At 40.2% G+C, this 17,854-nt stretch overlaps 1 protein-coding gene across 1 annotated transcript; it reads right to left on the bottom strand.

The window, feature by feature from the left end:
* Positions 1-375: 375 nt before the first annotated feature.
* On the bottom strand, positions 376-17,567 carry PCP2 (Purkinje cell protein 2). Its single transcript, XM_026676951.2, has 6 exons — positions 17,550-17,567; positions 15,947-16,126; positions 13,981-14,319; positions 3,019-3,142; positions 1,760-1,917; positions 376-539 (listed from the first exon to the last, which is right to left on the bottom strand). The coding sequence occupies exons 1-6, from the start codon at positions 17,565-17,567 to the stop codon at positions 534-536; spliced, it is 825 nt and encodes a 274-aa protein (XP_026532736.2). The 3' UTR covers positions 376-533.
* Positions 17,568-17,854: the final 287 nt, after the last annotated feature.

Genomic DNA, 17,854 nt, shown 5'->3' with positions numbered 1-17,854 from the left:
GGAATTCAAGAGGGCTTACTGGGATTAATTTATTTGTTTTCTAAGCTATGACATGACACTGAAGCATGAATAATGTTAGAATAGTAGTGTCATTTTCTTTTTGATGGAATTTGGGTCCAATTATTTAGTCCAGCAGCAAGAACTTTGTCTCTCGAGGGAGAAAGAGGGATTGGGAATTCTTAGTCTTATGTATTCTTCACTATTTCCTGAGCTGCAAACAGAATTAGTAGCAATGTTATCCACATTTTTGCTTTGATTATACATATGGCTGGCAAGAAACAGCTAACTTCTTTTTCAAGCCACCAGCAGTGTCGTCTTGTAGTGGCATGCCCATCCTGACACTAGGATATCTGCTAAGGAAATCAACAAGGAGGGAACAGTTGGACATGTTTATTAGAATCACAGGGCATGTACAGTAAATGTGCAAGGCTGATACAGCAGTGAGGGGATGATCTTGAGTGAGAGGCATAGCGCGTGCTTAGTGGCATCACATTGGTATCTCTGCTGCTTTCCCAAGCAGGGCTGGGAGGATCTCATTTCTGCAAGAAGAAAATAGGCAGAGGATGATAATGCAGCAAAAGGTAGGATAATTTTCCTCTGTATAGAGTGGCTAGGCAGAAGCAGACACAGGCATAGGCATAGACAGAATCAACTCGGAAGAGAATTTTGAGAGGTTACGACTGGGTGCCGTGAATCCTCTCATATTTAAATACGTATTTCTCATTCGAGACTGTTTTGCAGCAAGCACATTGTAACCTTATGACAAGTTCACTGGAGTTTCCCCACCCCCACCCCCCAAGGAAATTTTCCAACATAGTTTGGTCTTTGCTCAAGGCACAATTGCCTGTCCTATGCCCTTCTGGATGCGTGACTGACTGATATCAGAGTGTTAAGGCACACTTGGAAGAGAAAACAAGCTGCTTGATAATGTGAGGGGGAAAAAGAAACAGTAGTTTGGTCCACATAGGTGCTAATGAGATGATAACTATATTTGGCCAGCCCTTGAAGGCAGGGTTGCCAAGAAAGGCTTTTGAAAATAGGTTTTCTATTCCACGGGACAGGCAGGAAGCACTTGTGAGTCTTAATGTATGGATGGTGCCAGGAGGAAAGATTCAGATTGATTGGGCACTGGAGGACTTTTTAGATCAAGCCAAACCTGTACAAAAAAGAGACGGCATTTGAACTAAAATGCAACCAGATTCCTGATGCGTAACATCACAAAGGTAGATGATTCTGGGGAGGGAAACCCAGACAACAGGCTGTCCAAAAATTTCAATGAGATATGTTGTTGTGATCAAAACCCTGCTCCTTTTCACACGTGTACAAAATGCACATGTGCAAACATGATAGCTCCATAGACGGGATTGTTGTTTCTTATGCCATTATTGTCCTGAAAAATATATTAAGTTTCTATCATGTTTCCTACATGATAGTGGAATAGGGGCAAAGAGTGTCTCTGTTTCTTTTAGGGGTGTGCTGCTTTTTGTTATCAAGGTTTCAGATTTTATATATTTTCCATTACATGATCCATCCTGGGAATTTTAGAGAGTTAGGGAACTCATTAAAAAAAAGCGAAAGAGATACAGCTGTATTTATATTTCCTTTGCCTGTTTCCAGACTTAGCAAGACAAGGCTTCTGAGAACGGGGTTGTGTGGCTTAGCCCATTTGATTGATTTACCAACCCGGCTTCTTTACTGTTTAGGCAGGTTTTTAATGACCACCCTGCTCCTGCTCACATCCATTTCTAAAGAGACTCACCTTGGTGGTCCCGGAGGCTGCTGGGCTGCTGGTGTTACTGTTCTGAAAACCAGGAAGGTAGCTGAAGCTGACCCTTTGATCGTCCATTCGTCGGCTCTGTGTATGAGCCAGCATTTTCATTAAGTTGTCCATCTCAGGGGGTGGGCTGGGGCTATCCTCTGCAGGCCCCCCCCAAAATAGAAACAGCTATCAATGGAGGGCATAATGAAGGACAGCAAGAGTACATTATTTTTCATTGTTTTAGATGTCACTAGTCTGGAGTATGTCAAACATTGCCGTTTGTTAATTTAGCACCTTTGCTTCTTAGCATTTGATGGATGTGAAACAGTTCCTAGCTAACTTTGGCTGATTTCAAAACCGCAAAGCAGGGTTGAATGAAGACTACCAGGAAAATAATCATGTGTCAGAAGAAGACAATGGTAAACTACCATGTTTCTCATATAATAAGGCCGGGTCTTATTTTTTTTTGAGCACGAAAAAATGGCTAGGCTGTCTTTTCGGGTGACTAATTCCCCCCCTTTGCATCTTTGGGCGGGCGGGTGGCGATGGCTTGGATGTTGACCTCGGCGTTGGGGCACTCGTATCGGGGTCAACGCAGGCAGCACCATATCCGGGTGTGCAACAAAAGTACTTCCTAATGGCAAGCCCCCCACCATTCCCCCATTTTGCATGTTTTAATATAAGCCTTAATTTGGGGGAAGGGGCTTAATTTCATTTCATGCCTATAAAACATGCTGGGACTTCCTACTGGGGGAGGCTGTATTGTTGGAGAAACAGGGTACTTCTGGCTCTGAGGGAGGTGGGTGATTCAAAAAGGTGAAAAATAATAAATAAATAAAAAGAAAAGCAAGCAAACAAAACACCCCACATGGATATATCCCTACAGTCACTGAAAGCCAATGAGTATTTATCAGATGAAATCCCCAAGCAATATTGGAAATGGCTTCCCTTAACAAATAGGCCCAGTAGTTAGGGGATTTCAGTTGCACTCTAGAAAAAGGTTCAGAGTAAATGAGCTATCAGTATGTTAATCTGTAGTGGAAGAAGACTTTCTCATAATATTTTACATGAATTTTGCGAGAAAACTTTCCCATATACCAAGACATCTGTTTTGTAAATACTGAAACGATCCAACAGAAGATGGTCTCTCTTTAGCAGTAGTCGGGATCCAAAGTTTTGCTTGGTTTTTGGAAAATGCATTCACTGCCCTAGTAACTCCTGGATTTACTAAATTTTCTTATCTAGCTTAGAGCACTCACTGTTTTCGGGATCTGAGCCACTCTTGCCATGTACAATTTGAATGTTACAGCGTTGTTCATCCATACGTCCTCCCTGCACATGAGTCAGCAGATTGAAGAAGCCTTCTTGTTCTGGGGAGCCTGACTGTAACAGAAGAACAATAAGAACAATAATCAGTTGGTTCCAACTTGGCCTGTCTTAATTTCACAAGAATCTTTCCACTGGTCAGTTTTTGTCACCCACCTCAGGAGCAAAGCCACATAGCTTTCCAATATTGCTCACTTGAAGGACTGAGCTAGGAATATACAACAATCATACATTTGCTAACTTGTTGACCTTCCGATATGATATTGAACTACAAAGGCCAATAATATAAAATGTGGTTCTCTCTCTACAGTTATGTGGTTCTCTCCTCTATGTATTTCTTCTTTTGCCTTTAAAAACGTAATGAATCAGGAATGAACATGAGTTCTAAAGCACTATTTGTGCCATCTAGAATAGATGTGCAAATGGAAAGATCGCTAGTATTTATTCAGAAGGAATCTGGCAGCATCTTTATTGTCTAACAACTTTCACTAAGAGATATGAGTTTTTGTGAGCTTTGAACTTTTGTGAGCTTTGAACTTTGCACAGTAATGCATTTGGGTATCCAAAACACATGCTATAGACCAGGAGTCTCCAACCTTGGCAACTTCAAGAAGAGTTTCAAGAAGAGATTGGACTGCCATTTGTCAGAAATGGTGTAGGGTCTCCCGCTTGGGTGGAGGTTGGACTAGATGACCTACAAGATCCCTTCCAACTCTGATTATCTGTTATATCTGTTAACTTTAAGCCTGGCGGACTTCAACTCCCAGAATTCCCCAGCCAGCAAAGGGAATTCTGGGACTTGAAGTCCACCAGGCTTAAAGTTATCAAGATCAGAGACCCCTGCTATAGACCACTGGCCTCGTAAATGTGACTAGATTACAACTCTCAATAACCTGATCAGCAGGGCTAGTGGTGAGGAGAACTTGTGGTACAGCTCACAGCAATATCTAGATGGCTGAAAGCTCTCTACTGCTGGCAGAATTCCTTGCAATGCCTTTGCAAGTGGGGCAAGTTTCATTGTTCCTATGATATAAATCAAGGTTGTTTGTCCGCAAAAGGTGATAGTGGCTCACTCTTCTATTTTATTGATTCTGTTCTGTATGATAATAATATATGACGTACTGTAAACCTTTGACTGAATAAGCCTCCATTCAGCAGACTCTGGGTGCAATGAACAAACTTTCCATCAGAATACTTTCCTGAATAACAACCAGGTCAGATGCCTCCAAAGTAGTTGAAATTTGTATTAGTTTTTGTTAACATCATTTGTGTAAATTATGCAGATGGTATAGGTCATTGCAGGTGACATATTTTGCATCATTTCCTTAATAGCTTCATTACTGAAATTATGCAGATTGCACAGATGACATACTTTCTGATTCTATTGACATTTGGAAGTAAAACAGAAGCCCTTCCCCCACACGGTCCTTATATGGAGGTTTTACCCCAAAGTAGATTATAGATGATGACTCATCTGTTAATCATATCCCTTTGCAAAATGTAGCATCAGAAAAAGGACTCACAGCTCTTTACAAAACACAGCATCGGGAGTGTATAGGAAAGCCAAGAGTTCACTTTTAAAACCTTAGGTTCAAAAAAAAAAAAAAAGAGCAAAGGGTGTTTTCATTTGCTCATTAATTGAGCTTTTGTTCAATGTCTGGAAGCAAACCCTGAAGCAAAATAACTGGGATCAACTTAATGCTATTATCATCCCCTGGACAATAACTAAAGCAGATGGAGCGTGATCTCTTAGGGAGGAAGGGGTCTTTATATAAGGCAGAGCCATCATTCATTGAGCTGCCAGTGGGAGGAGGACAAGCTTAGAATGAATGATCTTCTGAAAAATGGCAAAAGATCTTACTTGATTGTCCTTTTGACTTAGAACAGCTGGAGAGCAAATGGAAAGACACATGGTAGGAGACTTTGTCAGAACCAGAGTAACAAACAGGTCTGAAAATACTGGAGCAAGGGAAGTAGATACAGTGCCTTTAGAATAGCAATAGCACTTAGCCTTATATACCCCTTTACAGTGCTTCATAACCCTCTCTAAGCCGTTTACAGAGTCAGCATATTGCCCCCAACAATCTGGGTCCTCATTTTACCCACCTTGGAAGGCTGAGTCGACCTTGAGCCTGGTGGGATTTTAACTGCCAAATTGCAGGCAGCTGGCAATCAGCAGCACTCTAACCACTGTGCCACCATGGCTCAGAATAGAAATATAGAGTACTTTCTTTTAGTATCAATAATGTTTCTATAATATTTGTTTTCAAAATAGCATATAATTGATCATTGCTTTTCTAATAAATAATAGGCTTGAGGTGGTTTGTTTAGCCTCTGTATTGTAAACCCAGAAGAAAGATTAATTTGTATTCCAGATTATGTGAATTTAATAACTGTATTTAGGTAAGAAGAAATACTAATTCTTAATTTGGAAAGTTTGAATGATGGTGTACCTGCTTACCTCCTCCTTGCAAGACTGCAACTATGAATTAGTTCCAAATACTATTAAATGCCAATCAATACTGTTCATTGAAGTTTTGTTTTCAGCTTACTCCCATCATATAGTGTCCAACTGAAGGTTCCTGCTTGTTTTTGCAAATGACGCTGATTTTTGAAAAACAATGGTTAATTTTCCTTTACCATAAGTTGTTTCTTATTCTCCTCATATCTTACCCAAACATATGAGAAAGGCTGTGCATCAGCGCTGGCAGAATTCCAAATGCACAATCCAATCTGCCTTATTGGGAAAGATCCATGAGTTGTTAGAATCAAAGCAAACCTACCTATGAATTCTCGTGAATTCTAGCCGTTCAAAATAACACAAGACATCTCCCCATAAAAATAAGCGTGGCTTTCTCCCCAAACACTCTATGTTAGGATCTGGATCTGACTTGCAGGGGAATGGGGTAGGGGCAAATCTACATGTTTGGACATATCAAAATTAAATAATTTTTGAACAAGTGAATTCAAGCATGGGTGAGATAGTAACCGCTTAATGGCTTCAATGAATTATGTTCCTCTAAGTGTTTAGAAACAAGGTAGCTGCTGCATTTATGTTTAGGTTTTTTTTCTGCAACTAATAAGGCCATACAGATAGTCCTCGACTTACGACTACCACTGGGACCCAAATTTATATTGCGAAGCAAGGGGTTGTTAAGTGAGTTGCACCCAATTTTATGACCTTCTTTGGAATGGTTGTTAAATGAATCCCTGCACTTAAGTGAATCACATGGTTGTTAAATGAACCTGATTTCCCTTGTTGATTTCTTGTTGGAAGCTGGATAGGAAGACCACAATGGCAATCACTTAACCCTGGAATGTTGCGACTGTTGTACACCTAGATGTTAAGCGCCCAAAGTTTGATCATGTGATCTTAGGGATGTCGCAATGGTTAAAAGTGTGAGGACAGGTTGTAAGTAATTTTTTCAAGTCTATTGTAACTTCAACCAGTCACTAAAAAAAAATGGTTGGAAGTTGAGGACACAGCATGCATGTGGATTCAAATGATGGAAGTGAATAAATGAATAAAAATCCTTTTTGCCTATCCTGATCAGGCACATCAAGGCATATCTTCATGTCAGTCAAATGGTCTGGCCTTTCTCTTTGTTTTGGGGGGCACCATTCTCAGTTAAAGTATGAACTTTGGGATGTCTTGTGAATAAGCTCTTCATTTGAATGAGGGAGAAGTAGGAAGGGCCACCAACGTGATTCCTTCTTGTTTCTGCATCTATTTTGCATGCTTATAGAATTTCAGGACCATTCCCTGTCATAATAAACAATGTCTGGCCTTCCCTGAATTTCTTGCCATAAACAACCAATGCCAGAGGTATACTTGGAAAGGCTGATGTGATTTATAAGTAACCTGTCGAGATGAAGAAATTAATTATAGATAAAAGAAATTAAAATGGATTCTACTGGTTTTGAGTAATTTAATAACACCAGCATTTATTTTTACCCTTTGACTAGCCCCTACAGAAAAGAGATTTAAAACAATTCCTAACCTTTTTTTGTCTAGGGATCATGGAGTGTATTAGCCAAACCTAAGTGAGCTGCATAGTTCACAGTCAATTACCATTTATCTTAATAGCCCATCCATGTTTCATCTGCCAAAGGCTTTCTCTGAGAACTTAACTTAAGAACTTAAGCTTTTATAGGAAGTTGGATTGCATATTTATAGATTGATGGGGTTTGATTTTTGTAGTTTTTAAATTTTCCATTTAATCATGAAAAATTACTGAGGCTGAGGTCAGAGGTCACTTACCTCTCCCAAATGATAACCTTTTTTTTTTATTATAAGGGATAATTTAGGGATTCATAGAACTCCTGTCTGATCTGAATGATAAAACTACAAGCTTCCTGTAACTAAAACAGCTGCTGAAAGTATGGATTAAAATAATACACAGTAACTATGCATTAAAAATGTGTTACAAAAAGTACAACTTAATTCAGATAAATACATATTATCATTTACATTGGAGTGATTTCCGGATAGTTTTCTATAGACATTTTGAAACTGAATAGTGAGTTCTAATCCAGCCTTAAGTACAAAGCCAGTTGAGTGACCTTGGGCCAGTCATTTTCTTTCAACCTGAGGAAAAAGGCAATGGCAAACCACTTCTGAAAAAACTTGCCTGAAGAAAGCTGAAGGGACTTGTCCAGGCCGTCTCCAAAAATGGAATAGGACTAAATGAAAGAAAAGTGTGTGTGTGTTTGGGGGGGGGGGGGGATTGAAACAGACTTCCAAAGAGACAACAGGAGGGAGAAAATGCCTCATTTAAAAAAAAAGTTTTTAAAAATACTCTGCTGTTTCAAACAACAAATGCTTTGAAACTGGGCACATTTGCATATTTAAAATAGTCCTAATGTTGTTTTTAAAGAAACATGAAACAGCAGGTGTCTACAACTCAGGAGCTGCTAGTTCTAAATACTTCACCTTTTCAGCAATTTCTATTTTTGTTGCTCAGCAAAAAAAGTCCTGACAAGAAGTACGCTGTCAGCCTCACAAGCAGACCAGAGAGGACGCATGACAAGATGAACCAATTCTAAAATTCTAAAGGCAACGTTAACAGGATCTTGCAAGTCTGAAAATACAAATCTCCTGTTATCTCTTTTTATCACCTGATAAGTTTAGAGTTGATCCTTTTTAAGTTTCTTTCTCTGTCCATTATTCTGCTATGGGCTCCTCCTCACATTTTATCTGATTGTTCCCTAGACAATCTCCCCTCTTCTCTCAAGTTTTTGTATTTCTCATGCATCTCTGTATGGTTTGCCAATTGCACAGTGGCAGATAGGAAAGCACTCCAGAGGGTTAACGTCATTACCCAGAAGATCATTGGTTGCCCTCTCCCCTCTTTGGAAGAGCTTTATAGCTCCCACTGCCTTAAGAAAGTTCAAAACATTCTCAAAGATCCATCTCATCTTGGGAACCCTTTTTTTGAACTATTACCATCTGGCAGACGGTACAGAATAATAAAAACAAGGACAAATAGGCTGAAAAACAGCTTCTATCCCAGGGCAGTAGCTCTTTTGAATTCTACTGTATAGTGCAGTGTTGGTGCGGTGTTGGGGTTTTTTGGTTCAATGTGTGGAGTGTGAAGGATGTGTGTTTGTGTTTATTTTCCTGGTCATGATGTGCACTGAAGATGGTGTTTGATTTCGTTGTACGAGGTGCAATGACAATAAAGTAAACTAAACTAAGTTCATTCCCATATACCATTATACACATCCAGAACTATTAGCTCTAACTTTATTGTACATTGCAAGTCTGAAAGTACATCACTACCCCTTTTGCCTTTACCATCCAAGAAGGGGCCCTGCTGAGGTGTTTGCCACATTACCATTCCTTCTGTGTATTCAGTTATTTCTTATCAGACCGTCTAGCTTGTAGCTCTTCCTCTTGTCTTCCAAGTCATTCCCACATACCATTACATTTCCTAAAATTAAGAGTTATATGCCTTATATTGGCATAAAAAAATACAAAGTGCTTGGCAGGGGCTTCTGAGCTACAAGTGTGTTTTGGGGAAAAAATTATAACTGCTCTATTTCACATATAGTTAGTCCTATCCCAGGAAGTGTAAACACTAGTCCACAATATTAAGGTAGAAGGCAGAACTCTAAAAATTGCCGAAAGACAGTGAATGAATGAATGAATGAATGAATAGATGAGGGATATATACAAGCCATTCTATTTCTGATTTCTAGCTAAGGGGAAATACTAAAGTACTGAGTAAGTGTGCTCCTACAAGCATAAGGAAATGACTGCCCAAGGTGAAAAGTTACAAAATAAATGAAGAGAAACAAGCAAAAGCAAAAGAGAACAATTCTAGGGATTTGTGGGGCAAATAGCTAAAGTACATTTTTCCTTTTTTATCATTTTATTTATTTATTTATATTTTTGTCATGTTTATGTAGTGAATATTGGAGGTGGTTGCTCTTTGACAGCTTTATACAACAAAATTTCATTTTAATATGTGCCGATTAGTGTACATTTAAAGTGACAATAAAGCCTATTCTATTCTATTCTATTCTATTCTATTCTATTCTATTCTATTCTATTCTATTCTATTCTGATGTCAATAAGGAAGGTGATAGAATATATTTCCTGCCTTTGGGGTATCTTGTAGTCATCTGTAGGCATAATGAACCTGGTCACCTCAGCACTGCTTGAAACACTTAGCAAAGGAAGTTTCATATAAACTTTTTACTTTTTTTTTAAATAAACAGCAAAAGGGTGATTACAACATTGATTTTGGAAAGTTTTAAATGGGGTTGGATGGATTGGAAATAAGATTTTGAAAGTAATTATAAGAATCCTTTCTGTGAGTTCTTTAAAATCCTATTAAAATGTATGAAGATTTTGAACTTAACTGTAAGAAATCTTCCTGTGGGGAAAATTTGTAGATTAGAGAAAAACATGATTACAGGAGATGTTGAAGGCTGGACACGAGCAGCAAGAAGAAAGAATGAAAGATTATAATTAAAGAAGAGACTCACTAATACAGTTAGAGAAAAATAATTCAATTTTGCAAGTATTTGAGATGATTTCAGAACAGTGCACCCAGAAACTGCTCTTTACATGGTCTGCTACCATAAATATGGGCCTAAAAGAAGAGACGGAAGAGGATACAACTTAGAATCATGTTTTAGATTTGAATTTTAAAATGACAAATTACAAGAATGATATGGAAAAAGGTGCTACACTGGATTTACAAAGAAAATTGGCTGGTATCTTAATAACTAAAAGAACATATAAATAATAAATTAGAAGAGTGACTTGGATAACTTTCTTACCCTGGATTTACAAAAGAGTTGTGTTACACTGTTGAAGGAGTTCTGAAGGGGGAGGACTGAAAAGTAATCAGCTTTTGGAACACGTGGTTGAGGGAAAAGTAACATACATACATACATACACACACACACACACACACACACACACACACACACATATATATATATATATATATATATATATATAATATATATATATATATATATGAAACAAGAAAATAAGTCCAGTTGCCATGCCTCAGTTTCCAGACAACTGTTCCCAGATGACTGAGAATCTTCATCAACATATTGCCACACATTTTGGGGAGGAAACCCTGAGGTTGGTGCAGGAGGAGTTGGTACATTGCAATGACTCCCTGCCTAATTAACTTGCTTTGGCTGGGTAAGCTGCTTGGATGAACAGCAAATTGAATTCTTTATTTTAAAATGTCTTAAACCAAGAAGAAAATAAGTCCACGCCTCAAATTCCAGTCAACTCTACCTGGATGACCGAGAATTTTCATCAATTTCTTTATATAGCTTTTTTCTTTATATTTTTCCCTTTTTATATTTTCTCTACACTTTTTATTTTTTTATTTTTATTTTTTACTTTTTCTTAATTTGCATTAATTTTCTACCTTTATATTTTTAAACTTTAATAAAAAAATATTATAGGAAGCGTGTTAAGTGCAGATCAATATATAGATAGGTTTTGATCACTTTATTCTCTTTTCTCTTTTCACAATGTTGATACTTTGTTCATAATTAAAAAAAAATCTGCCATCTGCTCTTAAGAAACAGCTCAATTAAGGTTACTGTATTCTTTGCTGAGCAAAAATCTGAGCCTGTTTCTAGGTAGATATTACTAAGAAGATATTAAATATATAATTGATTTGTTCAGTGCTCTGAAGGATCACAGGCAATCAGTGTATATGATTCAGAGTCATATATTGTGGAATGGCATGCTGTACTTCAAGAGGTGGAGTTAATTGTGTCACAGAAGGTTGGTCATTTGGGTGAGCAAACGTTAAAGTGATTTGCGTATATGTATATTTTCCTCCCTAGCATTGTTTAAGTCACCTAAATCAACACTTACCCAGCATTATAATTGGGAAAGACACCTTAGAGCCAGGGGTGCGATTCAATGCGGTGAGCATGTGCTTTGCATGCGTGTGTGCCAAATGCATGCTTTAAGCACGTGCTCCGTGTTTAAAAAAGCTAATACTTATCTTCAATTGCAGCTGAAGAAAACAGCTGAGGTGCGGCAAACTGCTCTGCCACGCGAATTAGCTGTGCTCTAACAAAAAGACACAAAGCACAGGAAAGAGCAGGGGCAGGCAGGCGGGCCCACATGCTCATCGGAGCGAACTGGTTCAGAGCCAGCTGATGGTCAAAACAAGGGGTTCATCTGAACCGGTCTGAACCAGGAAAATCCCACCCCTGCTTAGAGCCTGAACTGCATATGGATGTGAGCTCCACTTGAACACCATTAGAAGCAGGGGTGGGATTCTACCAGTTCGCACCTATTCACTAGAACCGGTTGTTAACATTCTAAGCAGTTCGGAAAACCGGTTGTTAGAAGAAATTACTGGCCTAATCCTGTAAGGAAGACAGGAAGGAAACATTCTGTTGTTGCTTACAGAAATTGCCTCTCCGTTAACCCTTATTACATTCTTGGCAGGACTAGACTTTCTGTCTCAGGAATGTCTCTGGAGGTTTTTTCCCCTCCTTTGCTGGTACTTTGCTTGTGTGGAGTGACCATTCAAAGTTACAATCACACTGAAAAAAGTGACTTATGACCATTTTTCACACTTACGACTGTTGCAGCATCCCCACAGTCATGAGAGGCCAGCCGAGGAGATGCGTGCCTCGATGTGAGTGATATTGAGTTGGCCATGCCCAACCAATCACATGCCCACCAAGCCACGCCCACCACCTAAGCCATGCCCACCACCTAAACCATGCCCACAGAACAGGTTGTTAAAAATTTGAATCCCACCCGTGATTAGAAGCTGGATGTATATTTATTGCAGAAAAAAGTGTTGTTCCTCAGGAACTGAAGAGGGCAAAAGGAGTGAAGCAACCAAGCTTTGGGCAGTTAAAGTTTCCTCTGTTCCTTCCCTGTCAGGATTTGACCTCAATTAAATGATGAAAATATAGGAAACTGGAAAAGTCCAGATCATTAATGTAGATTTCTCCATGACCAAGGACACACATGGAGGGGTGTGCTCATGGCTCTGTCCTAGGCCCCGGGGTCTTTCAACATTTTCATCAATGACTTGGATGACGGTGTTGAGAGACCTCTTATGAAATTTGCAGATACCACAATGTTGGAAGGGGTAGTCAATGCCTTAGAAGAAAGAGAGAAGAGTCAAAAAGATCTAGACAGGCATGAACAATGAACTGAAATGAACAGAATGGAACTGAACAAGGACAAACGTGACATTCTGTAACTGAGGAGGAAAAGTGCAAAACACAAGTCTGTACGGTATGGGAAAGAGCTGATTTATGGGTAGATTAGAGAGACATTGCATTGCTTGGAACTGAACACAAAAATAGTAATCATTTCCCTTTGTGTTCTGTGATCCCTCTTAAAAAATTGCTCTCCTGCAGGGCAGTTAAAAGTTTTTGGAACCAATGAAAACTTTTGGGCAATCCAGTTGGAAGGGATCTGTGAGGGATGTGTGTATATATTCTATAAGCAGCCTTCTGTTGGGAAAGCAACATTTGGATTCCTGCACTGAAAAGGCCAAAAATGTCTCCTTCCAGTTTTGTGAGTTTGTGTATGAATGTATGATGGTCTTATTTTGGGGTGGAAGCTGTGAAAATTTCCCTGGGAAAAATATGACGCATTTAGAAATCGTTATTCTAAATTAAAATAGGCACTTTCCAAATTTACCTGAAAAGAAATATGACCCAGTTAGAGATATTTAAGTTAAAATGGAGATACTATGCAATTTCCAACTGTGAGCAGCATAGAAAACAGATAATTTGGGTTGTCTGTTTTCATCTCCAAATGCTGCCTGTTGATGGTAACCTTGAGTGTTTTCTTCCTTGAAATTTAAATCAAGGATGTGATTGGATAGCAGACTCTCCAGGAAGAGACATAACACACCCTCATTAACTGCAGAAATCACATTCTGGTATTTTTCATTTATGCTTCCTTCACAGTTACTTCCTGAATTTGTTTTCACGCCCTTTTAATTTAAAATGCTGTGACTGAAAGGACAGTGTCTGAGAAAAGCCTAGACTAGAGTATATAGGTGCAACCAGCATTCCCAGAAGAAATCTGTCTGCATGGATGGATGACATAAAACAGACTACTAGCTATGGAAGATTAAGAGTGGTGATGTAGTCATTCATATTGAAAGGGGACCCTGAAAACCCAGTACTCTATTTGCTGGGAATGCTGCTGAACAGGGTGGGAATTCTGGAGGCAAGCATCTTTATCTCCCCCAAACAACCATTTCTGCCCTTATCCGAATCGTGCTCTTTCGCATTCTGCTCATGGCCTTGATATGTGGCACTTGTTCTCCCTCAAAGCTCAACCCCAGCACTGACCCGTCTCTGGTCCCAGCACAATGTGAGAACTGGACGGACTCAAATCCTTGCCCAAGTGACAACCTTACCCTGCTTGGTGGATCGGATGCTGGTGTGGTTGCTGCCTCTGGAACGGTATTTGACACCGAGTCCGATTCCTTTTTGTCCTCCTCTTCAGCTTTGGCTTCTACCGTTGTCATTGTGAGGGACCCTTCTTGCAAATGCTGTTCAAAATGGGCTCCTTCCCTACCAAGGAAGCTCTTTTGTTCAGGCGTTGATTGTGTGGGATGTCTCAGCACATGGACCTTGCCTCCCCTCTGGCTGCCCTGATCCTGCTTTAGTGATTTATACAGAGTGGCAGCACTAAGCCCCCTCCTTGGCACAAGGCCACACCCCCAGAACAATCCCACTCTCTGCGCAGGGATCAAAATTCATATTTAATAAACACAGGCATCCAATCTGCTCTGTCCATCAGGTCCCGATAATCTGCATAAAGATTATCCTGAATAATTGTAATACCCTTTATTAGGGACTATGGATCTATGGGCAGGAGGATGCATACCTCTGTGCATAGTTGCGTCATATGACGAAGGAGTACTCTTGATTTGCAATACTTGCAAATCTTATTTTGTCTTGGTCCTGTCCTGATCCTAAGAGAATCTGAAGGCATTCCTTGGTTGGAGATCCAATACATTTGATTCCCAAGTGAGAAAATTCCATTGCCCTGGTTTTGGGTGTTGCTTGTTTGGCTAGCAACTGTGAGATCTGACCCTCAAGCTGACTCACAATCTTTGGCTGTACCGCCTGGTACCAAGACTTATGATTCCATAATAAAGAGCTATGTTTGTAAAGCAAAGATAAAATTGCCAACTTCCCTAAAGTGTAAAAAGTCATTGCCAACTTTTGTTTTGATAATATTTGGCCTGGTATGTTAACAAATCTTTGGCACAATCATAGCAGGAAGAGAGTAATTGGCCTGGATTATTGGCCTGGGTGGAATTGAACAGGCTCCTGTTCTCACTTGGTAATTGCTTATCAGTCATCTGAACGTGAGCAGGTCACTTCCTTCTTCTCAAGCTCACCCACCTTCTCTCTTTCTCCTACACAGCTCTATTATATATTAATTAAATTAAATTAAATTAAATATTTGCTGGAAATACAGTAGGCCAGCAACACTGATGTTGCTCTGTCAGAATTAAAGCCAGAGCATCTTCTGAAACACAACCAGCCTTATCCTTAACAGCAAGATCAGCTGGTACTTCCTGCCTTTCCTTACTAGTGGTGCGTGGCATGGATATGGGGATAAATAAATCTAGAGATTTGTAGAACCAGCCCTGTACTTTGTCATGTATTTGCAGACCAAAAACCAGCCTCGGGGGTGGGGAGGGAACAGCAAAGCAGGTGAACTACTTGCCCATTGGGTAAAGTAACTAAATGTTGATTTTAAATTTGTCTTAATTGTGTGACAATTAGTATTAGTAATAGGGTAGTGAGAAGGGAAGCAGCAACTGTTTTCCATGATCTTTAAGGTATTTGTGACTATGAGAATTAGGGAAGATCTATAGCACCCCTCACCCAAAAAGTGTCCTCTAGATATGTTCTAGTCCAGGCTGAAGTGGTCTATGGTGGGAAAACAAAGGCAAGAACAGAGGAATAGAACAGAGGAGACTGAAGCTTTCTGCTGCTGTGTTGTGAAGAAGTACTGGTGAGTATCAACAATGGACCTTGCTTAGTTGGTTTGCTCTGGAGGTCAGCGAGTGGCAGTTAATCTTGAGGGCAGGGAGACACAAGAAGATTAATACAGCTTTGCAAGCTCAGGAATGGGACCCGTTACTGCCTCTAAATTAAAGTGGTGACATATTGCAACACAGGCAATATGCCCAGCCAATGCTGGCAGCAGAGCCCAGGACAGGTTTCCATAACTGGGATGAGGAACTGGAGGTGGTGGTGTTAACCCTAGTGGCAAACCTGTTTAGGGAGACTGAGCAGGATTTAAGGCAAATTTAGATGATGGAAAGCCCAGAAGCCATCTGAAGAGGTATACCATTCACTTACAGAGAACAGTCCCTTGGGGGTCCTGGTGCTGGCATAGCGGATACTGCTGTCATAGTCTCCAAGAAAGGAAGTGGGAAGAGCCTGGTAAGGGTGGCCAGGCATGGAGAGGGCCCTGAATGGACATAGGAACAACTTCTGTGGACGCTTTGCATTTCCAAAGCTGATTTTCTTCTTCATCACCTAGGGAAAGGAGAGCCAATGTGGAGTGGTGGTTAGAGCACTGCAGCCAGAGGGAGAAAGCTCAAACAGCATTCTTCAGAACGTTTTAAAAAGGTTTTCTGCAGTCACGACAACATAAGCCTAAGGTTGAAAATCAGGCTTGTCAGATGCTACATCTTTTCTATCCTGATCTACAGAGTGGAGAGTTGGTCTCTGACAGAAAGCCACTTGAGGAGACTAGAAGCATTTGAAATGAGGATTTACAGACAACTGTTACTTATAAGTTGGGTTGACAAAATCAGAAATGAGGAGGTGGATAAGCTGCCTGGGAAAGCCATCAAAACCATAAAAAGGGAAAAGTTAAAATATTTTGGATATGTGATGCGACCCCCAGAAAAATACGGCATACTTCACTTAATCCTCCAAAGAAAGATTGAAGGCAAACGGGGTCCAGGCAGAAGAAGAACATCATGGCTTCAAAATCTAAGGGACTGGTTTGGACAAAACTCAACAGCATTTTGATAAAAATAGGATTGCCAACATCCGATGATGGATATGGCACAAGAAGAAGCCAGAGTGAGGAAGACTCAGGCTCAGGACCTGAAACTTGCATGGGATAATTTTGAACCACTCCCTATATTTAACCAAATCTGCCTTGTAGGCCTGTTGGAGGCAAAATTGGAGGTTGTGTTCTAGCAGAGAAATGCAAAAGGCAAATAAAGAAAGAAAAAAAAGATGGAAGGAGGGAGGAAGAGGAGTCAAAATGCCCACTGTGAAAATAGAATTGGGGATGGTTACCTCTCCCCTTGACAACCTATTGACCTCTACCTCCTTCTCAATTTAGAAAGACCTCTTCCTCTTCCAAATTGTCATGAGATGCCATTTTATTTTTCTGCCATTGTGACTACTTGTGATAAGGAATGGGCCTTGAAATAGAGTTCTTGCTTTCTGCTGTTGCCACAATTGGTAGCCAAATCTCGGAATATAATCCAAGTGGAGTGACTCTGGAGTCACTTCTTCTATGAAAAGCTTTCTACCAGATCAGATATGGCCTCACTTGATGGCAGATGATCTGGCACTGAAGTAACGGCCTCAAAAGAACATGGTTGAGTTAGGACGGACCAGAATCAAGTGCACTGCTCTGGTCTCCCAAGCTTCTTTCTAAAGCCCATCTCCTTGTCCTGGATATTGTTCCAGCCCAATGCACCTGACAAGTCTGGGTCATCCCTGGGAAACTGCAACATGTAAATCTGAGACCAACAGGTTTCTTACGCGGCATCTGCAATGTTTGTGCTCAACCCTTTCCTCCCTTTCAGTATCTGCCGCCAATGGCGGATCCGTCATTGTGCCAACCAAAAAGACCCATCAAGTTTAGCCCTCCTCCTTAAGCCAAGCACAGAAGCTCCCACTGCAGGCCCCCAGTCAACATGATCTGCTCCCTTACCTGAGATGGTCCTGACATCCGCGTCCTTCAGAGGAGCCTTCTTCTGAAACTCTTTCTTTCTGCTCTCTTGTATGTGCTCTAACTCCTTTCATTTACACAAGCAAAAAAACCAACCAAACAAAAAAACAGGGCCCTTGGAGTTTTGTGGGCCTTGGAGCCTTGTTAGCACAAGCTAGACTTGCCCTTTCCCAACACAAGTTTCTATGACTCCTGACTTCCTTGGGGAGAGGCGGTAAGAAAGAGAGACAATTGCAATTAGATTATTCTATGAAAAGCAGCACCTGTTTTTAGAGTAAGCACTCAGT

The sequence above is a fragment of the Notechis scutatus genome, chromosome 2 (genome assembly GCF_049901735.1).
Source record: "Notechis scutatus isolate UNSWTSFEM ecotype Mainland chromosome 2, rNotScu1.2, whole genome shotgun sequence".
Lineage (NCBI taxonomy): Eukaryota > Metazoa > Chordata > Lepidosauria > Squamata > Elapidae > Notechis > Notechis scutatus.
Note: the sequence above shows the minus strand (reverse complement) of the source record. Positions and strands in the feature narration are given on the sequence as shown.

Bases quoted from the DNA above. Each gene is read 5' to 3' on its own strand.
- PCP2 (XM_026676951.2), bottom strand. The intron at 14,320-15,946 runs GTAAGTGAATGG...TAAATATGAATT, and splicing joins CCCCCAAGGGACTGTTCTCT to TTGATCCCTGCGCAGAGAGT. The intron at 3,143-13,980 runs GTAAGGTTGTCA...CTTCTGTTACAG, and splicing joins CATCCGATCCACCAAGCAGG to TCAGGCTCCCCAGAACAAGA.